At 39.8% G+C, this 24,295-nt stretch overlaps 1 protein-coding gene across 12 annotated transcripts in view; it reads right to left on the reverse strand.

Annotated features, from left to right (window-relative positions):
- Positions 1-697: 697 nt before the first annotated feature.
- Positions 698-24,295, reverse strand: part of foxp1b (forkhead box P1b) — a 422,867-nt gene continuing 399,269 nt past the window's right edge. For all 12 annotated transcript variants that reach the window (XM_043708338.1, XM_043708343.1, XM_043708337.1 and 9 more), the window contains 2 exons: positions 10,156-10,322; positions 698-4,515 (listed from right to left, as the gene is read on the reverse strand). In XM_043708338.1, coding sequence (XP_043564273.1) covers positions 4,371-4,515; positions 10,156-10,322 — 312 coding nt within the window. In that variant the 3' untranslated portion in view covers positions 698-4,370. The remainder of the gene's footprint in view (positions 4,516-10,155; positions 10,323-24,295) is intronic.

Consider the following 24,295-nt stretch of genomic DNA (forward strand, 5'->3'; position numbering starts at 1 on the left):
AACATCTAAAGATATTTTTTCAAGCAACCTGCCAATCCAGCAAAGTGCATATTCCGCGGAGGGGGTTTTTAACATTAGTGAGCTAATCATATATTTGATTGCACATTTCCTGTAGTGACCCTGATCGTTCTGTGACCCAAATTAAAATTATACCCCCTGACATTCATAATACTAAGCAATAAGATAAACTGGAAACAATTCATGTCACCTAAAGCTTTTTAACAAATCAATGCAACTATTTGTAATTGCTTGTTTCACAAGATTAAAAGTGTCCAGACCTGACCTGTGTACTCAGTTTTGTGCCCAACATGACCTGTGCATTGGTCGTTAAAACAAACCACTTGTGATCAGCAATAATTTCCATCAAGAAATCCATATTACTAATATTTCTAGAATTCTAATGCAGTTAGAATTTATAGCTGATCAAATGCAGTTACCTAAATTGCTGTTACAAGGAGACAGTTTAACCACCATTATTAATTATGGGAGAATTTAATGTTTAAGTACTGGCACTTGTATTGGTCATCTTTATAGTTGGGTCAGGAAAGTGTCAGAATAGTGCTTGATAACTAGCCATTTCATCTGTTACAGAGGATTTTTAAACGATGTGTGATGAAAATGGAACAATACTAGAAAATGATGACTTTGGGCTTGGGAGATCAACATCACCCTGAAAATGACAACACTGCAAACGGTGTGAACAACCAGCATTTTTATTGCATTTGAGAATGCTAATGTCAGTAATTAGTACTGACTACACACATGAATTTTTTTATTGTCTGCATCAACAGACATGGAATGATGGATTACACTGATGTAAGGAATGAGTTCCTGTATGCCTCTACAATAATCTCTTAACTGGCAGCAACAACGTTCAAAGCACCATGATAACACAATGTCCTCATTCTGTACCATTTCCAAACAACCTTTAAGAAACAATCAGATTTTTTATTCACTGGCTTTTGACAGTATAGAAGGCTGTGACTCTCATTCCTGACATTGAAGTTACCTGAATCATGGTACTTCGATCATGATAATGTACGCTTTTCTTAAAGAAAAAGCATGTAACAAATTATCTTTACATCTTGGCACCTTGTAAAGTTCTTATTTTTAAAAAAAATATTCAACAGGTTGACACTCCCCAGTTTTAATAATCATTACTTCACTGCAACTGGCCCTGGAATTCATCATGCTAAGTATTCACGACAGCAGGAAGAGAAATGACTTTTTAAACTGTCTTCTCCAAATCCTTCAAACTTTTAAGACAGCTGCAGAGGGCAGTGGTTGGACCTTTGTAAGCGGGAAGTATCAAAACAGCCTAACACAAACAAAACTGTACAAAATGCTTCGTTCAATGGTAACTTAAAATTCTGTCAACTGTACTACAGTTAAAGCAAAAAAAGGGGATTCTCTCCCCAATGTCAGCAAATAACTTCTGTTATTCTTAAAGCAAGGATTAATAAGTAAAATACATGTGCAGAACATTTGCAGTTTCAATACATACAGTAGTTTTCAAAGCTTTCTTTTAATATAGTCAATACAAAGCAGTTGCTCAAAAGCAAATGTGATTTAACAGAGATTTTTTGTTTTTAAAAGAACAGTGTTTAAAAAGAAACAGAAAAAGACAAAGGCTTGCACCAACACATTGGGATACTTATGTACAATGTAACAAACCCCCACCCTTTAGAAGCAACCACATATCCAAATGGATATGATGACAATGTTCGATCATTGAAATCCTGTACATAAAGAGCCTGAGGTTCAGAGTTGATTCTGCTGAAAGGCTGTGGCACCTGCTAGATATGCAAGCTCTAATTTTGCTAGTCTTTAGACTAAACATGCAAGACATACAACTAAGTGCAACTGAGTGAAATGTTTTATTTATCATTCCCTAAAAGTTTGAACTGAGGTATGCGTACTAACAGTTTCTCATGCTGTTAACTTTAGTCATGTCTAGCTACACATGCTGAGAATGAACTAATCTAACCATCTTCTATTCCCTCAAATACAGAGTTAACCAACAGGCCACTCAGTTTGAAAGCATGGGATCTCTTCTCATGATCCCATTTAGCTACTGCCTGCACATCCTCATGAAGCTGCCTGGAATGCCATTACAAATATATATTTCAAAAGACCACAGACTGCCCATTTAACAGAAAGTTGGATTAACCTTAAAAAAAACTTCTGCAATGTCTCTTGTACCAAGCTTATGAGTGCTTTTGTATGAAGAATGTTGGAACAAAACTGAACAAATTTGAAGATGTGTGCCAAAGCAAACCAAAAATAAGTAATCTTGGCACAACAAATAAATTGGTCTCCAAACAAAAGTGGCACACCATCTTTCAATTACAGCTTCCATAACAAGCATTATCCTAAAACACTATTATGTGGTCCAGTTCCATCATGGAAGCTATTCCTTTTCTCTCTGTATTACCATTGGAATCTTGCATTTTCACCTTTTCATCTTACTCTTACCAGCACAGAAAGGATCTACATTCACCTTCCCTTGATGGAATGCTCCCTTTTTTTGTGGCCTCAGTGATATAGCTCCTTGGTTTGGTCTCCAATTACATCTTCCTACAGTGAGCAAACTTGGTCATTATAGGAAGGAGAAAGCTGAATTTTCAGAGATAATACCTTTGGTTCAAACATCCACCTGGCCTGCTGCAGACACTGTTAAAAGGAGACTTAAACATCACAAGTTACTGTCTGTGCATCAGTCCATTTTTAGCCATTTCCCCCCTCTTGATTCTGCTACCTCCTTTGATCAACAATAAGAGGATATTTGGCTTCATCAGATAAAGCATCAAACAGAGAACATATAATTTACCTTTTAGATCATCTTTGGTAATCTCAGAAAAAATTATCTGGCTTTTTTAAAAAAAAGTAAAAATAAATAAAGCTCTGAAAGCTTCTTCAACTGCCAAACTATATAGTCCTAAATAAATACAATGGGGGAGAGGGGAGTGACAGAAAAGTGACCAAGTCGCAGTCTTGAAACAGCAAAGATGTTGAGTGTTTTGGAAAATAATTCAATGACTTCTATTAACAGAATTACTTTCTGTATGTAAAGTTTGCTTCAGAATCACTATAAGCTTGCAAGATAAGCTCTAGTGACATTGCTTTTGATTTTGTCATCTATTGTGAAGTTTAAGTTTGCTGAAATAACAAATTTCTACCTATAGAGCTACTTAACACAGCACTAGACATAAACCTTAACTAAAAAGCTTAGCTGCAGTGTGAATTATTATTTGTACAGACTTTTTTTTTGTGTTCTACTTTCTTTGACTCAACTCCTGTGTCTCCTTACTACTTGCTGAACCTGAAAAACAGGAATCATTCAATGACATTATGCAGGAGACAAGAGCGAGTTACTAATGTCATCTTTTTTTTCTGTCATTCTGTCCCCTGGTTCATTACTGCAGCCTTCCTAAAAGTGAACCTTTCTCTGGAGTCATGGAACATTGATTCCGCCAGTTGATATTAAAAGTTGGGCCTGTTGATTGCTGACTGAAAGCAAATGAAATAAAGCAGTATCAGTAAACAGAATAAAAGCTGGTCTGAGGTTTAATTTCTTTTTATAAAATTAAAAAAAAGCAATGAATTTAAGGGGAATGAATGACAGAAAATCTACCATGTGTGTTACAAACTGATGTCAGGCATTTTGTCCCATTGGTTAAAAAAGACTTTAACATTCAACCACTACTGCTGAACATAGAGCTTAATGAGGTCCTCCAGAGGCCTGTGGCCTACGATTATAAAACTGCTTGGGTGCAGCAGAAGCAAACAGTGACACAATAAAATTTCGGCTAATTATTTTTCACAAATTATTTCCCTTCTCCCCTGCCCCATGGAAACAAATGTGGATTAAAGGCAGTGATATTTGAATAATCCACTTCCAGTACTGTGCAAATCAGTTTTAGCCTCAGTCTTCCATTTGAATATGCAAGTTCTGGGAAGAGCTCTACCTGCAGTTTGAACTATGAACAGTTTCGATCAGACCCATGAGTCCAACTTGGCAGGACTGCAGTCCAAAATCTGCTGCAAAGTCTGTGTGTATGACTGTACAGTTCAGTAACTTTCAACACTGATGTTGACTTCAGGAGAGGAAAATCCCAAGTACCAAACAAGTCCATCCAATGTACGTAGAATACAAATTCCATTTTTCCAACAAAAAGTAGAAAAAAATCAGAAACATTCCCCAATGGGATTCTTAATGGCACTAAAAGTCATTTAAAACATCTCATTACTTTGTCAAAAAGGGCTGAAAATTCCTCCAAACTTCCACATCATGGAGAGATTTCACAGGTAAGTCTGACGAGCTCTTTTCGTATATGAATCTTCATCTCAGGAAAAGATGAGAAACATGCTCATTCCATGTCTTCATTGCTTGGATCCTCTTCAAATTCTCTGTCATTGTCGAGCTCTGGACTATGATTTGCTGTTGTCACTAAAGACAGGGGTCCTTCCATCTCTTCTGGGTCCACTGGCTCCTCTTTAACATGGATAGGATACCTAGAACAAAGTCATCTTACAGTTAGAAAGCAAAAAAAGGGCACATATTTTAGGCACTTTATAACCGATTAGGAAAGTAATCATCACAGCATTTTAGAAATAAAAAGTTGATTCAAAGTAAGAGTTCCAACAAACTGCTTACGAACCAATAAACACAAATATTAGCACTGACTACAATTCTTGAACTCATAAAACAACAGATTTGCAACATTCAGAAAACATAAAATAAATGAAAATAAATACAACAAAGCAGCTGTTTGTCAAGCACCTTGCGGAGGCTGATCACTGAACACTGAGTACTGCTGCTCTAGTTAACATGCAGAACCTGTGAGCCTTCTCTCTAGAGGATGACCCTGAGTGAGGTTCTATCATTAATCAACTTCAACCAAACACAGCAACTAGACACCATGATACATGTTTTAAACTCCAAATTAATGCATATTTTTACAAACTGTCAATAATGGAAGAAAAGCACTGCCAGGAAACACAGGCTGAGGGTAAAAAGCCTGCTAAACATAACAGTGTGATAAGAAACTGCATTCCTAACGAGAATAATAATGCTGTCAGTTGTAAACAAGGCAGAACATGATCCCAGCCCTTGGACTGGGCAAGGGATGCACTAAGGAGATGAGATCTGCCAAATTCTCATTACTGAATAGCACATGAATAACCCATGGGGGGGAATGTGGGTTGATTTTATGAAACCACAGTGATAACAATTGAAAAATGTCCTGTGTAAATCACATTTACAACAATCTAGTCAGAAACACAAATAGATTTTGGGGTGGCTTTGTCAGGAAGCTCGTGTAAACACGCCAATGAGCAAACAGTGCTTTCCTGAGTGACCAGAATTTTAAAAAAAAGACAGTATAGTCAAATAACTTTGTTTCTTTTGCTTAACTATCATGCACTGAAACAGGAAGTAAAGTGGAAAAGCAGAGAACGCCCTTGCTGCTTTCAAAACAATTCACTTTTTAAAGGCATTCATTGTTTTCTTTAAAGCTGCAGTAACTTTGTCTCTTTCCCTTCACTACTTGTTGACCAACTTCCTCTACCCATGGATCTTTCTGTTCTTCAAGTAATAATAATCCCCCACCCAGACTACACTTCCAATCCTTATCTTCTGCATAATAATCTTTCACTTATTTCTTCAGTCTAAGAAGGGAATGACTTTCAATGGAACTCTGCTTGGTGCCCGTATATTGTGCTACCCCATTGCACACTGTGCTTATTTGCTTTGTAGCTAACTTTGGAGCATGTCAGGATGAAAGTGCTATCCTGGAGCAGTGATTATTCTACTGCAAGTATACTTTCCAGTATTTCAAACAAACAAAAAGCTTCAGTGGTTTGTAGCCACAATGAGCAAATGTCTCGATTGACAATATCTACTTTGTTACTGATGTGTTTGAAGAAGGATGCAAAACTTTTAACAGCATGTGAGGGGGGGGGGGTGTTAAAAAGTGCTGCAATACCAGCAAGTGGTTTGACATAACGATTGCTGTGTTCATATTCTTCACACAATACTTCACCTGTGTATTTTTCACATTAGGTACAAAGCTATGTTGATTTTATCTAAGCTACCGTTCATGCACAACATACCAGATGTGACACAGTAAACAAGATATATACAGTTTAAAGTGCTTCTGCAAATGCTAACCAATATCAAATGCCTGATAACAATTCCCCACAGAAAGCCAAGCTTTGCACACTGGACATCATCACTCAACTTAGTATCAAAATATCATTAGAGACTAATTTTACATTTGAATGTAGTTACTGGATTAATTTCTGCATGGGATACAAAAAATTGGATATAAAGCAGATGCATGCAATGTAACAAAGAAAACCAATTAATCACAGAATCTAATCTCATATACGTGGAACCTTCCTCTTCCACTGGCAGTTTTAAAGATTACATTAAGATACATTTTTCCATAGTCAGCTAGGGGAATTTGCTCAATAATCCCCATAAATACTGTACATCCAGAGGGACTGCACACCCACCCATCCTGCCTTACCCTTCCTGTTACAGCATTCTGCCCTCAACACCATCCATACTTAGCATGGACAGCAATCTCCCATTACTTCATACTGTTATATATGCGCTCATTATACTGCCGTCTGGTACTATAATGCTCCTATTAATTTTCCTTTTGATATTTTAAGAGTGATCTATAAATCATGTAGCCTTTCATATGAGCCACCATTAATGTCTGGCAATGATGCTGTCTGCAGCATATTATTTTAAGCTTATAATGTAAGCAAGTGAATGAGTGGTTTTATTCTGCAGAATTTATTACAACTTTTAGGTTTACAGTGGCTACAGGCAAATTTATTCAACACCTTTGTTTTAGTGCTTGTTTTGTTATCAACATCATTTGATACAATTTGCTATGCAAAATGATGCAAAGGATCATACTCTAACCAAGTTCTATTAAAAATGAGAAAAAAAAGGGCTTTGCTGTAGGCTGTGTTGAATCCAATCATCCCACTTTTGAACTTGTGTACTCAACCTTTTTTGAATGGTTATTTTTCAGCTAGATCACAGGACCTGTATCTATGGAATACATAGACACACTGCCACATAAAGTGCTCATTACAGAGTGGCACGTGCTAACACGACAGTTGTTCATCTTCTGTCAAGTTCAACACATTTTGTTTATGCAACCACTGCTCAAAGCATGACACCTTTTAGAGAATTCTACAGTGCAGCTTAAAATAATCTGAGGTTTTTCCAACTTGATTTGATCCTAAGATCACCTACAAGCAACATCAAGAAGGAGATTAATAAAGAAAAAAATGTTTCCTTGCATTTACTGACAGATTCATTCATTGTTCTGCCGCAGCTGTAATGACACAAGATTATGATGTCTAGTAAAGGCATTAGTGATAGGTAATGAATGAATGATAGCACCAATAGCCAGGGTTAGTGATCTGACCTATTTTTTAACAAAGGTAGACAATTTTGCAATGAAAATAGCATAAATGTTAGCAATTTGATTGTCAACAGGACAAAGTTATATTTATATCACTTGAATAACAAAATTGAAAAATCCATCAAGTGTTCTTTGGTGGTTCCCGCTACAGTAAAAGTCCAGCACAAATTTCATACCTAATAGAAGGGAATTTGATTAGAAGCCAGCTAAGACACTGAATGCCTTTTTTTTTTCCTGCATTATAGTTAGTTAGTACAGTTGCAGTAGGGAAATGACAAAAAAAATTACTTAACATCCATATTCTTTGTAGAAAATTAAACTTGCCTGACAGCATTTGCAAATATCAACTTCAGCACTAACATATGGTGAGTTTATTTCTACCAACAGGTGTGTTTTTTTTCAAAGAATTTCATGTCGGGTGGTGCAGTGCAATCGAACACCAAACAGGCCTTGCTAGGGGTGCGGTAGGATATGGTTTTATACTTGGAAGTTCCCCACATGCTGGCTTCCTGATCTCAGCTACATTGTAATGGGGAGTTGGTGAATGGAGGTCAAGGCCTTCCTGACAAACGGCAAGGAACAATTATCAGCCAAGCAGCATTAATACACTTTCTAGTGGACATTTATGTGACACATCAGTGGTGATCGGGCCAATGTTTCCTAACCATCCCCCTGAACTCAGAAACAGGACCTAGAAATTGAGAAACGAAAGAGGTGGTGTTGCAAATACATTCAGAATGTTTTTAGATTTTAAATGATGCACTCAGAAAAGTGCTTGCACAGCAATGTACTTTACAATTTTTTTTTAAAAATTGATAGTTGTCAAAAATAATCTGATTTAACTTCTGTCAAAACTTCCTAGGGAAACTTACACAGAACACAATAACGAATGTGAATACTCATGCATTAAAAAATAAACCAGTGCTCTGCCAATTTGAAACTTAAATATTCACACTTGCAGCAGAAAGAATTGAGTCACTCAGACTTTAAGACGTTTCATAAGACAAGAATTCATAGGACAAAGTACAAAATCCTGCACTTTGTTTTCCAAGACATAACAACTGTTCTCAATTATTTGGGGCAGGTCTAATTTTAAGGAGACTACCTTTCGGACTTGATGAGCCTACTGCCAGAAAAATAAATTTGCTTTGTGAGCTGAAAACAATGATTGGACATGCAGAATTTCACAGATAGGTACAGTCAGTCATGAGTTTAGATTAGAGTGATGCTAGAAAAGCACAGCAGGTCAGGCAGCATCCAAGGAGCAGGAAAATCGACGTTTCGGGCAAAAGCCCTTCATCAATGTTGATTTTCCTGCTCCTCGGATGCTGCCTGACCTGCTGTGCTTTTCCAGCACCACTCTAATCTAAACTCTGGTTTCCAGCATCGGCAGTTCTCCCTTTCGCACAGTCAGTCACGAGTGCAATCTACAGAGATAATAAAATAATTGCCTCCTGTTTGGAAAGTGTTGCAGACTGAAAACCATGTACCATAATATAGAAAATTAGACTAAAGAAAGCCTGCCAAAAATAACATTAAAAATTGATTTTGGCTACCCAGGTGAGAGAAAATCTAGGAAATGGCAAGTTTTATGAACATCACTGGCTGGGCCTTATAACACAAGGTGAGGATTGGAGTAATGGCATGCACTTAGATCTGAAATAATTGTGAAAATGTCAAAAGAGTCTGATCACTAGAGATGAGCATTTCTATAGTAATTAGAAGTATATATATATATATATTTAAATCAGTATTGCAAATAAAATGGCAAACACTAAATTCACTGTTTGGGGAAAAATAATCCTGATAAGTACTTAAGCCCCTATCATTTAAGTTTATGAGAGTGCATCTTCTATATTATTTAAAATCAGATTTATAACTACTGGTTGACAGAGTTTAATGGGTGACCTTTAGCAATAAATGCTGTTTGAGTTCTTCAATGGCCTAGTACAGCACTGACCCAGACTACCAGTTGCTCCTGGCTCGTTAAGAGAATTTAAACCACAGCAGCCTTTGTAGTGTTAAAACTGACCTCAGTACCTCTGGAATACAGAAGGAAAAAATAAGCTAACATTCCCATCCTAATTACTATGTTGCAAACTCTGCTGAAAAATGCAAGTATGTGTGGATGTCAGGTGAAAACATGACTGGCTTAACTATGATGCCATTCGCATCCAGTCGACATATTAAAATGGTTACTTAGGTGAAGTAGCTGAGGCCGTTTTCTCAAGCGTTCAACACTTTCAACAGACAATGGAAGGAAAGTGTAAATAAACATCTGGTTTTAGCAGAGCTGAGTAGACATATACCCCTAGTAAGAAGCTGAGTCAAAGCAGAAAAAGTTGGTAATACTCAGAACTCTGGCGGTATCTGAGTCGTTGCTGAGTCGTCTAATATACACTGCATTGCCTAGATGCCTCAATTGCTAAGGACTAATATTCAATTAAGAACCTTTGAACAAATATCAACAAACTTCCAAGGGGTGGTGACAAAGATTTGAACACTTAATATCTTGAAATTTTGATGCTCTGCCAGAAAGGGTGAGGGGCAGCATATGGTCATTGGGAGAAAATGGTTCCACACAATTCTTCAGTTCTTCACAGCAAAGTCCAGACATTCCACAATCATGACCATCCCAGAGAAAATGATTGAAAAACACAATTAAGGCAAAGAGGAAAGCAGAAATCAATGCTTCAGTACTCACATTGTTTGCAATGGAGAACGTCCTGGACTGCTGTCACTTTCATTGCTATTTGAATGCTCCACTGCACCATTTAGCTCCTCATGAATAGCACCCACCATGGTGGCTACAGTGGGATTTCCCATGGAAGCAGTAGTGTATAGAGGTATGTTATTCTCAGTCATTGAAGCCTATTGAAACACACAATGAAAATAAGCTTAAAAACAGGTTCGACTGAACCTTAGATGTTCTCTGACATTCTTGGCTTCTGTTTTAGAAACAATTAAGTTTCCTTAGTTCGATTTGCGAAATGTATTCATACAATATTCAAGAATTTCATTATCACCCCAATTATAATAAATCTTACAAGTGTGTAGTACCTTCAGACAGTTAATTATTTATTTTTAGGCTGTACAGTTTTTCGTTTTGACACCACCTTCCAAAATCACAAGCTCTAACAACTGGAAGAACAATGACAGCAGACATCAGCAGTTCCAAGCCATTCACGGAGATGACTTAGAATCATATTGTTGTTCCTTCAATGTAATAGAGGAAGTCCTGGAACTCATTCTTTAACAGCACTGTAGATGTATCTATACCAAATGAACTACAATAGTTCAAGACAAAGGCTCACCACTACTTTCTCAAGGGTAATTAGGGATGGCCAACAAACGTTGCTCTTGTCGGTGCTGTAGGCAAGAACAAATATAAAAAAATGTAGACAATAAGTTCACCCCTAAATTATATTTCTGTTGAGAAGCAAAGAAAGGACATTTAGGAACTACTTTACAATGTAAGCAATAGCTACCTAACAGACTGCAATATTAGGACAAACTAAATGCAGTGGGTGAGAAATTTGCATAGACTTGTGGATGCTTTTTTGGTGTTGCATGTCCCCTTACTGTTTCAACATGGTGTTTGCACATCATGTTATGTACACTTGATGGATGAACTGTAGTGAATGCTCACAGGAACTACAGAGAAGGCAGGTCATGACATAAATCTGTGTGCTAAGGTGATTTGACACAAGTAGTGCCATTTTGGAGGTTTTTGGCATAACTTCCGCATACCTGGACTGGCCTCTACGGGTCTGACCAGGACACACTCCCTGGAATGCAGGCAGGGACCCCCTGTGCAGAGTCACTCTAACTGGACGCCTGACTTCGGCCAAAGCCTGGAACTGATATGGAAGACTGATAGTGCTGAGCCTCCCTGACTGGTAATCCCTCCATAGATTTTGCTCCATTGACTAGTCCCCTAGAACTTTCAGACATATCCTACTGCTTGCTGTAGATGCAGTCTGACACAATCACTTTTGGATGGCACAGCAGCTGAATGGTGAGCGCTGCTGCTGCACATCACCAGGGATCCAGGTTTGATTCCAGCCTCAGGTGACTGTCTGTGTGGAATTTGCACATTCTCCCCGTGCCTGCGAGGGTTTCTTCCAGGTGTTCCGGTTTCCCCCCACAGTTCAAAGATGTGCAGGTTCGGTGGATTGGCCATGCTAAATTGCCTGTAGTATGCAGGGAATGTGCAGGCGAGCTGGATTAACAATGGAAATGCAGGGTTATAGGATAGAGTGGTGGGCTTGGATGGCATGCCCATCGTAAGGGTGGTGTGGACCCGAATGGCCTGCTTCCACACTGTAGGGATTTTTATGACTTGATTTAATTTATTGTCACATGCATTTATTACAAATACAGTGAAAAGTGTTGTTTAGTGTGTCGCCACTCTGGCGCCATCTTAAAAAAACAGAAAATAAACCAAAGCACAGAATATAAATCCAGAAAAATAAAACAATAACATTCATTTTATAGCCTTATTTCAATAAAGTGAGGTGGGCTATGGTACAGATCCCACTTCTAGCTCAGTCATGGGTCTGGATCCAGGCTCCTCCACCCCAATGCCTCAAGTTCCTCCTGCTAAACCAACTACAGGTGCTAAAGCACTGGCATACAAAATATAGAAGTCTTTGACTGAACATCATTGCATAGCACAGCACAGGTGCCTGTCTTTGCATGGTATCTGTACCCAGTGTAGTGAGACACTTCTGGCAGTCAGTGTGTCCTGCTAGCTATGTCTGGCCTTGCAGAGCACACTACAAGTGTAATGAAGAATGCCAAGATGCTGGTGATGGTTCTCTGAACATCAGGTGCTAATGCCCATGGTGATAGTGACATGTGACTGCTGTTCGTAGATTGTGCCCTGATCTGCAGTTTGGCCATGGACAAAATGGAGAAGGTGGCCAGCTGAACCAGTGAAGAACCCACTCTGGTTTCCATTTCGAGTTTTCTCAACAGTTATTAGTTTGGCAAGCGGGATCCAGAACAATGTGGATCAAAACTTAGCTTAGTGGCAGGAAGCAGAGGGAGATGGTCAAATGGTGTTTTTGTGACCCAGCCTGGGTCCGGTGGCACACCATGGGGTTTGGTGCTGTGCTCCTTACTGTTTATGAGGTGTATTATGATCTAGATATAACGTAGGAGGTTTGAAAACTGAAAATATCAGTGTGGTAAATAGGGAAGAGGAAGGCCTTGGACTATTGGATGATATAGATGGGCTGCTCAGATGAGCTAAACAGTGGCAAATGGAACTTAATCCTGAAAAATGTGAGGTGATGCATTTTGGGAGGACGAACAAGGCAAGAGAGTACATGTTGAATGGTAGGATCTTAGAAAGTACAGAGGATCAGAGGGACACCTTTGTGTTTAAGTCCATAGATCCTTGAAGGCAGCAGGACAGGTAGATAGGGTGATTAACGTAGCATATGGAGATTTGCCTTTATTACTCAAGACATGCAGAGCTGGATATACATCATTAGTAAGGCCACAGATGGAATACTGCGTAAGGTTCTAGCTGCCACACTACAGAAGAAATGTGATTGCACTAGAGAAGGTGCAAAAGAGATTCATTAGCTTGCTGCCTTCCTGGAGTGATTCAGCTATTAAGACACAGTAGTTAGGCTGAGGTTGTTTTCCTTAGACCTGAGAAGGCTGGGAGGGGGGGGTATGATTGAGGTGTACAAAACTCTGAGGGCATAGACACGGTATATAGGGATAAATTTTATCCCTTTGTAGGGAGGTCAATAATCGGGAGGGGGGGGGGCATAGTTTTAAGGTAAGCAGCAGGATGTCTAAAAGGAATTTGAGGAAAATGTTTTTCATCCAAAGGGTTGGTTGTCTCAAACTCATTGCCTGAAAGATTGGAAGAGGCAGGACCCCTCAAGACATTTCATTACTATTTTGATGATAAACTGAAATGCCATAGCATTCACAGCTAAAGGCCGAGTGTTGGAAAACAGGATTAGAATAGTTGGATGTTTGATGACTAGTATAGACATAATGGGACAAATGGCCTCTTTTCACACTATAAAAGTGCCATGAATCTTTAGGACTCTAACACTGACACCTACCTAACAATATGGAAAATGGCCCTAGTACAACATGTGTACAAGAAAAGGAGGACAATTCCAACCTAGCCATCATTCTACTCTCAATCATCAGCAAAGTTATGGAAAATGGTCATTGACAGGGCTACCAACAGCACTTGCAATGGAATATCTGCCACAGCCTTGGACTGAATATGGACAAAAGAGCTGAACTCCGGAGATGGGGTGAGAGAGACTACTCTTGTCACCAAGATAGCATTTGACAAGAATGGTATTAAGGAGCACTAGCTGATGGAACACACTCCATGTACCTGGATGAGTCCAGCTCCATTCAAGACATTTGACACCACCGAGGACAAAGCAGTTCACTTGACTGGCATCCCATGCATCACCTTCAAAATGTTCATTACCATCACAAGTGGTGCATACTCTACAAGATGCACTGCAGTAACTCACCAAGGTTCCTCCAACAGCACTTTCCAAAACCTGTGATCTCTTCCATGCACTGCATCTCAAAAGCATCAATCTCACACTTATCTTGAGCTCACCAATGGCAGAAGTGCTCAATGCTGCTGGCACTAAATTTAAAGACCAAAGGTGCACCAGTTAACGTCTGCAAGCCAGGAATAGCTCTTCAAGGTTCCAGTGTGGCAAGAAGTTCCCCAAAGATGGCCAATGGAGACAAATTGGTGTGACCTGGATGTCCAGGTGCATGGGTTGGTGCAGATCAGAGCCATCCTCTTTCATGAAATTGAAGCTCTGTATTTTGAGGTACTCAACAGCATATATGGCAGAAGTGAACACCCACAAGCAGCAGCAAGGAAAGTACTTTGAGCTTTCTAATTCATAGCACTTGGAGAAGTCCGCATTCCTCTCAAACGTCCTCTGGGAAATCTCAACTGGACCAACCATTGCATCATTTATGTGCATATTATACAAAAGTAATGACAGAGAATAATGCCTGTGATTATAGGCATTTTCTAGGTGAGGAAAGCAGAGAAAGACAAACACAAGGTATCATCTTAGGGTTTTAATTTTGAAGCTGCTAAAACTACAGGTGTTTGAAATTGTGAGTGGAGATCTTGTAAAATGTTGAGAAAAAGATATGCAAATTCCAAATAACCACCAGCTATGGAGCTCAGGCACTTGAGTTGTAGATGTGTGAAACCCTCAGTGCTAGCTCAGTACTAGTCAGTCCTGTTATTGCGCTTTATTACTTTGTGCTAAAGGCTCTGTATTGTATATTAACTTTACTTTTGAACTGACTAGAGTATTGTGAAAAAAAAAACACTTTTGTAAAAGCTTTTCACCTTGACACCATTCACATATATCAAAATCATAGAAGCATAGAATCTCCACAGATTTTGGCCATTTTGCCCAAGTCCACATCAACTCTCCAAGGAGTAACCCACCCAGATCCATTCCCCTACGATTTACCCCTGATTAATGCACCTAACCTACACATCCCTGAACTCTATGGGCAATTTAGCATGGCCAATTCACCTGACTTGCACAGCTTTGGCACGTGGGAGGAAAATGGAGCACCCGGAGGAAACCCATGCACACACGGGGAGAATGTGCAAACTCCACAGGGTCAATCACCTGAGGCTGGAATCAAATGCAGGTCGCTGGCACTGTGAGCCAGCAGTGCTAACCACTGAGCCACCATGTCACCCATAGGAAAGGTGAACAACATTTTTCACTATAATTTAAAGTGGTTGGCAAGTAGCCTGTATCTGGTAGAAATATTGCTATAGAGAAGGAACCAGAGAGATGATGACAGGTAATTAACTGTGAAATTTGTTTTAATGTAAAACAGACAGTTTAACTCAGATTGGTCTGAGAAATGAAGCAGAAAATGGCTGTCATCCATTTTGTTCATTTGAATTGAGCACATATTCTGGATGCAATGAATACTTGTATATTAAAAAATCCTGCATCTTTCAGTACACTCAAGCACAGGACAACACTGAGATTTCAAGTGACAACTTAAAATTGGTTGCTAGTGTAATTCTTAGCACAATCTGGATTATTTACCAATCACAGAATCAGAATCAAATGTTGTACACTGTCTTTCTAACATCGGAAGGTTAGATTTGGTCAGCAAATTGAATGCTACTTTCGAATAGTGAAGGAACAGGCTGTTCATTATGATCTGCCAATTTTTCAGATGCATGGTCCAAATACCTAGCGCCACACTGGCACTAAAATTGATGTACAAGATTGCTCATTGGTGTGACAGACAAAGTGTGCATTTGACTTGATGGTTGCATGATGTCAGTGATGAATGTCACTCTTGTTGCTATTGCCCAGTAGCAGCGTGAAACGGGTAGCTTCAGTTGTAACTCAGATTTTTGAGATACCTTGAGTTTTCATTACATATTGTGACAAATGAACTGATCAAAGTAGCCATTACCTTGTAATATGGCTCTGATGTGTCCTAATTCAGCATCGAGCTTGGGGCATTGAGCAAATAGCCTTATTTAGGAGACTGCTGATAAAGGTGGGACTGTGGGAATCCAAATGCAAGTGTGGCTCAGTGAAGGCAGGTTTACAGCAGACAATGTTAGAGAACCCACCAGCAGGTTTTGCAATAAGCATATCAAGGAAAGGGAACTCAATTGACTGCTCCATTTCAAAAGGTGAATTTAATCACAGGATGCAGTCATTAAGATACGTAAGAAAATTTTGCATGCAGCTGTAGATTCAACATGCTCTCAAGCTGTCTACGAAAATACTGCCTCTTTACGTTGGCATCCTTGCGAATTATGATGAAAAGATTTGACAAATATTTCTTTTTTCAGATGTGCTCAATTTATATAGTACCAAATGGCTAACTGACTTTTAAATTAACTATAGAGAAAGCCAGCATGATCGATTGCAATAAATATATTTTTATTCAGCATTTGAAGTCATGTGTTATGCATATTCAATGTATTTTCTGTTCAGATTATCCCACTGCCTAAATTTTGACGTTATGATTGACATTTCCAGCAGCAAAGGGGTGAGGAAGTGAGGCAGAAGTTACACAAGGACATGCACAACTGCCCAATGCTAGCCTGCCATCCTCACTAAAGAGCCTCAGTTCAGCCAGCTACAAGAAGGTGCACCATTAAGCAATGTAAATGCTGATTGTACGATGCTGTTCAGAAGCTGGTGCCACTTTGATACAAAACAGTCCAAGGATGTGGCTATTGCCTGTACAGGGCCAGCCATTAATAGCATTATTTGAAACAATATGCATCAATGGGGATTGTTTTTGGAGATCATTTTGATTACACTGGCTAGGAGATCATTTGAAGGCCAAGCAGTCAACCCTGACCTCTGAGGAATCAAAGTTGAGAATGACAGGGATGTGGGGAAAAGAAACCTTTGTACTTCTGTTTGAACTTTCTGCAAGCTCAGTGAGATGCTGGCTACTGCAGATGATGGGAATCATCTTTGTCACTCCATTCCAGCATTGAAAAGAAGAGAAAATGAATTGCTATGATAACAATGATAGGGTTCATCAAGTTGTAGCCCGTTCTTAAAAAGGTGAGGTCAGCTCGGAGACCTACTTAACCAGATCATAGATTTGATACATCAAGAGTCATTTATGCCATTTACTTCTTTTCTAAAGAAGTGTTTAAGGTAGCTGGCATTTGTTCCAGCTGCGTCTTAAAGAATAAAATCCACTGTCACAATCATCACCACATTCTTCAAGTGATAGCGGTATTAGCCAGTCCGCAGATTATGCCGACAAAAAAACCCATCCAACTCATAACATTCCCAAAGGATCATGCTGAACCAATAGGAAAGTACTCATAGTCATAGAGTCAGAGATGTACAGCATGGAAACAGACCCTTCGGTCCAACCCGTCCATGCCGACCAGATATCCCAACCCAATCTAGTCCCACCTGCCAGCACCCACCTCCAAACCCTTCCTATTCATATACCCATCCAAATACCTCTTAAGTGTTGCAATTGTAACAGCCTCCACCACTTCCTCTGGCAGCTCATTTCATTCACGTACCACCCTGTATGTGAAAAGGTTGCCCCTGAGGTCGCTTTTATATCTTTCCCCTCTCACCCTAATCCTGTGCCCTCTAGTTCTGGACTCCCTGCTCAGCCTCCGACGCTCCAGGGAAAACAGCCCCAGACTGTTCAGTCTCTCCCTATAGCTCAAATCCTCCAATCCTGGCAACATCCTTGTAAATCTTTTCTGAACCCTTTCAAGTTTCACAACATCTTTCCGATAGGAAGACCAGAATTACATGCAATATTCCAACAGTGGCCTAAGCACTGTCCTGTACAGCTGCAACATGACCTCCCAACTCCTGTACTCAATACTCTGACCAATAAAAGAAAGCACACCAAGTGCCTTCTTCACTATCCTATCTACCTGCGAGTCCACTTTCAATGAGCTATGAACCTGCACTCCAAGGTCTCTTTGTTCAGCAACACCTGGGACCCTGGTGCTGTGAGGCAGCAGTGCTAACCACTGAGCCACCCCACTTACTCTTTTTCTAACACACCACCCACAACCGCTGTCATCAGCTTAAGCAGGTCAGGCAGCATCCAAGGAGCAGGAAAATTGACATTTCGGGCAAAAGCCCTTCATCAGGAAGTAGAGGACCCAGCATCGATCCCTGTGGCACTCCGCTGGTCACAGGCCTCCAGTCTGAAAAACAACCCTTCACCTCCACCCTCTGTCTTCTACCTTTGAGTCAGTTTTGTATCCAAATTGCTAGTTCTCCCTGTATTCCGTGAGATCTAACTTTGCTAACCATCTCCCTTGGGCAACCTTGTTGAACTTCTTACTTGTTGAACGCCTACCGCTCTGCCCTCATCAATCCTCTTTGTTACTTCTTTAAAAAACCCAAATCAAGAGTCATGATTTCCCACACACAAAGCCATGTTGACTATCCCTAATCAGTCCTTGCCTTTCCAAATACATGTACATCCTGTCCCTCAGGATTCCCTCCAACAACTTGCCCACCACTGATGTCAGGCTCGCTGGTCTGTAGTTCCCTGGCTTGTCCTTACCACCCTTCTTAAACAGTGGCACCACCTTAGCCAACCTCCAGTCTTCCGGCACCTGTGACTACCGATGATACAAATGTCTCAGCAAGAGGCCCAGCAATCAGGGCGGCACGGTGGCACAGTGGTTAGCACTGCTGCCTCACAGCGCCAGAGACCTGGGTTCAATTCCCGCCTCAGGTGACTGACTATGTGGAGTTTGCACATTCTCCCTGTTTCTGCGTGGGTTTCCTCTGGGTGCTCCGGTTTCCTCCCACAGTCCAAAGATGTGCAGGTTAGGTGAATTGGCCATGCTAAGTTGCCAGTAGTGTTAGGCGAAGGGGTAAATGTAGGGGAATGGGTCTGGGTGGGTTGTGCTTAGGCAGGACGGTGTGGACTTGTTGGGCCGAAGGGCCTGTTTCCACGCGGTAAGTAATCTAATCTCTAGCTTCCCACAGAGTTCTAGGGTACACCTGATTTATCCACCTTTATGCGTTCCAAGACATCCCGCACTTCCTCCTCTGTAATATGGACATTTTGCAAGGTGTCACCATCTATTTCTCTACAGTCTATATCTTCCATATCCTTTTCCACAGTAAATACTGATGCAAAATACTCATTTCAGTATCTCCCCCATTTTCTGTGGCTCCACAAAAAGGCTGCCTTGCTGATCTCTGAGGGGCCCTATTTGCTCCCTAGTTACCCTTTTGTCCTTAATGTATTTGTAAAAACCCTTTGGATTTTCCTGGATTCTATTTGCCAAAGCTATCTCATGTCCCCTTTTTGCTCTCCTGATTTCCCTCAATGCAGAATTGCTTGTTTACCATATGTAGGGATCAATAATAATTGTATGCATGCAATGTCAAGACCAGCAAGCCAACAAGTATCAAGAATCATAACAGTTTTCAATCCATTCATGTTCAGCGACTCATGCAATTCTGTGTCCACTTTCCTTGCAGTTATTGTATTGCCTTCATACTGTATCTAGTCTAATTTTCCCTGCTCTGTGCCTTCCTTCCAAGTGCAAGTTTTGACACAAAACTCATATTGAACACTTTGGGACATACAATGCTGGTATTTGCATCCAGAATATGTGCCCAATTCAACTAACAAAACAGGTGACAACCATTCTCTGGTTAATTTCTCAGACCAGAGTTAAACTGCCTAATTTACACTGAAACAAACTTAGCAGTTAACTATGTGTCATCATCTCACTGGTTCATTCTCTATAGCAATGCTTCTTTCACATTTGGTGCAAAGTACCTCTCCGTGATCTGCACTTCAGACAACTGCAATACTAAAATAACAGCTGCTGTTGGGATGGGTTTGGGAGCTTCCTGTAATCCAACATGGAGAGAAGGCAGGCACTCGCTGCATTATTCCCAACCTTGCTATCTGAAAATTGCTTGCATGTTAAAATTCATTCTCTTTATATCATGAATTACAGCACAAGGCTAGCATTGATCAACATATTACTTAACTCAATCCAGATCATGTGGGGATTCTCTGGTGCAGGCTGTGAAACTGCAATAATCAAACTCCAAGATTCAGAATCTGTTCACTGAGCAATGGCTGACACTTAGATGTACATTTGAGAGCATTGTATTGTTGACAAGAAATTAAATTTAAACTCTTTGTGCCCTAGTATGTAGGCATGAAATATGCTGTACAGTGAAGAGTTGAGAATTCTCCTGATGTTCTAGTTAACATTACTCACTCAGTCAACACTACTTTAACAAATCAGATCATCTGGTAATTTCACATCACTCTTTGCAGGATTCTGCTCCAAGCATTTTCTCAACATTGTCCTATTATGATTTACAGTGATGACATGTAGACAATCTGAAGCCATGAAAGGTGTTGTAGAGAAGTCTCTCCTTTTTTTGTTAAGGAATAACTATGTCTGGTTGTTACTTGACCAACAGGCAAAGTGTATGGATACAGAAAGCTCACCAACTTTTGAAATACCTAAATCTGATGCAGTTACACGAGTTCACATGAATCTGTCCTGTCATAACATCATAGCTTTTGGAAATGATGCCTGCATCCATATGAGGAACACATGTATAGTAACTCACGGTCGGCTGGCTATTCCAGTGCTTTTTTTGTAATTGTATGACTGAAGAACATCATCTTAGGGAATGATCTGTCTGAATATCTTACTAGGGGATTGATCTGACTGAGCAGAGAACACTGGGCAAATTGTAGGCTGTTTGAATTCATTTTCAAAGCCATCTGTAATGGTTTGCCAGTGCCTTGTGCTTACTTAGCTACACCATATATAACTGTTGCAAAATGTTTATGCATGTTCTGGTACTTATTGCCAGATTGGGATGTTATGGGTGGTACAGTGTTGATATTTCCTGCTCATTAAACTAAGAGCCTTTGGAATGTAGCGTTGGAGGAACATTGTAGTGCCAGTGGTGGTGTCATTTGAGTCCTGTATTGATCAGAACCGTGTATTTAAGAGGTTTCTTGGTACAATTTGTTCACTTTAATGTCCGAGATATTTCTCACTAAACAATCTCACCAAAACAGATCATTTAATTTTTGTTCTGTTCGTGTAGGAGGACAGGTTTTCAGGTTAGGGAGGGGCCAGTTTAGAATCCTTACCATGAAATAAAACTGCTTGCAGTTTTCTTATCAATTATTTACCTATGATATGGTTTGATACACCCTGATATTGTGAAACCTCTTTCTTAAAAAAGGTCTTAGTTCACTTTCTGGCAGTAGAATGCCAATCAAATGTCCAACTCTATGCCCTATTTTTAATCTGTCTTTAAGGGCAAAATGCATTCATTCCTTTCTACATTAATCTTTGGCATCATATGCATGAAGTAAATTGCACTTGTCTTTTTTCTGCAACAGCATATTTATACATTGCTTTATAATTTTCTTTTATCTTCCATGTATTGCACTGCATTTCTACTTGATAGTAATACTTTTGCTTTGTGCTTTTGCTCTGTCAGAACGTACAACTTCAAGATTTTCCACTTGGTCACTTGCTCAGACGTGTCTGCATGCATTCCAGCGCTTCATTGGGGACACATTAATAACATCCTGCCTGTTTATTTTTATTAAATACACCAGCACCACATAATTTTACTTTTTGTCTCATTGATGAACAAGCCCTGCCCACCAGGGCAACAATGAAAACAGGAGGGTTGGAAGATGGGGAAGGGACTAAACTGGAGTTGCAAAGCGAAATAATATGCTCCAGCCCCTGTGGTGCCTATCTCTCTGTGAAGGTGTCAAATATCCTGTCTGTGTATGGTTTTTTAAATTAACCTCATCAAACATGGTACAATACACATTTGGAGCAGATGGGCCTTCAATCCAAGCCCCCTGGTTTAGAGGTAGAGACACTTTCACCACTCCAGAAGAGTCCCCAATACCCTGCTGATTGATATTTTTGAATCAACCTATTCAGAGATGTTATTATGCGCCTCTAGCGCAGGTAGGACTTGAACCCAGGCCTCCTGCTTCAGAATTAAGGACACTACCACTTTACCACACCAGTCCTCAACATTCTGCCTTTCTTAAAAATGTGCATCAATGTTCTTACATTTTTTTTGCAATCATGCAATCATCCATGATACTTTTCACCATTGTCCCTCCAAAGAGGTGCTTCTGCAGCTGTACAGGGCCCTGGTGAGACCACACCTGGAGTACTGTGTGCAGTTCTGGTCTCCAAATTTGAGAAAAGACATTCTGGCTATTGAGGGAGTGCAGCGTAGGTTCACGAGGTCAATTCCTGGAATGGCAGGATCATCTTACACTGAAAGACTGAAGCGACTGGGCTTGTATACCCTTGAGTTTCGAAGATTGAGAGGGGATCTGATTGAGACGTATAAGATTATGAAAGGATTGGACACTCTGGCAGTAGGAAACATATTTCCACTGATGGGTGAGTGCCGAACCAGAGGACACAGCTTAAAAATACGGGGTAGACCATTTAGGACAGAGCTCAGGAGAAACTTCTTCACCCAGAGAGTGGTGGCTGTGTGGAATGCTCTGCCCCAGAGGGCAGTGGAGACCCACTCTCTGGATTCATTTAAGAAAGAGTTGGATAGAGCTCTCAAAGATAGTGGAATCAAGGGTTATGGAGATAAGGCAGTAACAGGATACTGATTAGGAATGATCAGCCATGATTATATTGAATGGCGGTGCAGGCTCGAAGGGCTGAATGGCCTACTCCTGCACCTATTGTCTATTGTCTACCATTAAATTTTTCCAATTAAACATTCTGCTTGAGCAAAATGCTCAGATCTTAAATTACACTAACTCTTTCTCCATTTAAAAAAGCCTGTACATTAAAATTTAAAATGTTACATGTATCTAAGTTCTCAGAATGACTAAACCAACATCATTTTGTGAAAATAAAAACAAATAAGCTGGACTAGATATTTTTTTTCCTATAATCACAACCAAAACACACATGAACAGAGTTATCGGAACAATATACATGTTTAAAAAAAGTTACTTAACACCAGTTGAACAAGAATGATTATTTGACAAGAAATAATGAAAATAACATTCTTTTTCTTCTTTTATCTGATAATCTTTCAATTATTTATCTGGTTTCTTTCTCTTCTTATCTCTCAATGCTGACTATGTTACACCTAAACATTGAGTGGAGGTGATAGTCAATGACTGGAACTGGGATGCTGATTGATTTTTCTTAATCAAAGATCCTGATTCAGTTTCTTGTTGACTTTCATTTTGGGCTGTGTGAGGAATTTCGATCATATGTTTCTAATGCTCTGGCATTGTCAGATATCTTCTTTCAAGCAAATGATCTGCACAACATTAATGGAGCCTCTCGCCAATCTGCACATAGATCTCTTTACAACAACTCCAATTACATAATGTCTTCATTACCTTGGTGGTTTATCATAACCAGCATTGAACTCTTACATTTCACACCTCAAGTATCATGATTCATCTTCCCTCATCTTGCTTTTGGTCTACCTTGCTATTGATGTCAAGCTTACGCAAACTAAACCTGTCCTAGGAGCATGTTTAATTTGTAAAATGTGAAACCTGTTGCACACTGTGGGATTATTCTGCAAAAACAAAATTGTCTAGTCTGCACTGAAGATAAACATGAACATTCCTATTTATCTCATCACCTATCAAACACATCAGCAAAGACCTTTTCACAGCTGTAAGCTTCTTTCTGCAGCATCATTTGTTGCTTCTCGAAACCACAGTACTTTTGGTACCGGTGATATTGAGCAGATAGAGATTCACCTACTTGCTAAAGCTACTGACCAAAATAAGGCATTTGTTCCCTTTTACTTCAAAGAAATTGACTGCATTCCCATAGTTTTTGTGTTTTTGACCATTGAATGAAAGGAACTTTGCTTGGATGATTTCTCATTCTGAGACACTTGAGAACTCTTCAGTTACTCTACCTAGCTTTGAGCATCGAAAATAGCTTCTTGCTATGGCTTATATATTCACTATGTGCTCTTGACGATGTTCTTCTGATATCTCCCTCTAAATGTTGGCAGAATACTGACTCTTAAACTCTGCAGGATTTAGTTTATTTCTACATGTAAATACTCCTGCAATTTCTCATCGCATTGTCCTCCATTAATTGAGGAGCAAAAATGAATCATCCTCAAAAAATATTTGGGTTTGCATGATCTGCTGACATTGTATTCAACACAAACAACAACTTCACCAAACAGTGGAATACTGATATTTCCAGATTCGGTGGGCTCAACGGTCTACTCCTGTTCCATTGCTCCTATGGCTAAAGAAAGGTGTGA

Source organism: Chiloscyllium plagiosum, chromosome 18 (genome assembly GCF_004010195.1).
Source record: "Chiloscyllium plagiosum isolate BGI_BamShark_2017 chromosome 18, ASM401019v2, whole genome shotgun sequence".
Classification (NCBI taxonomy): Eukaryota; Metazoa; Chordata; class Chondrichthyes; order Orectolobiformes; family Hemiscylliidae; genus Chiloscyllium; species Chiloscyllium plagiosum.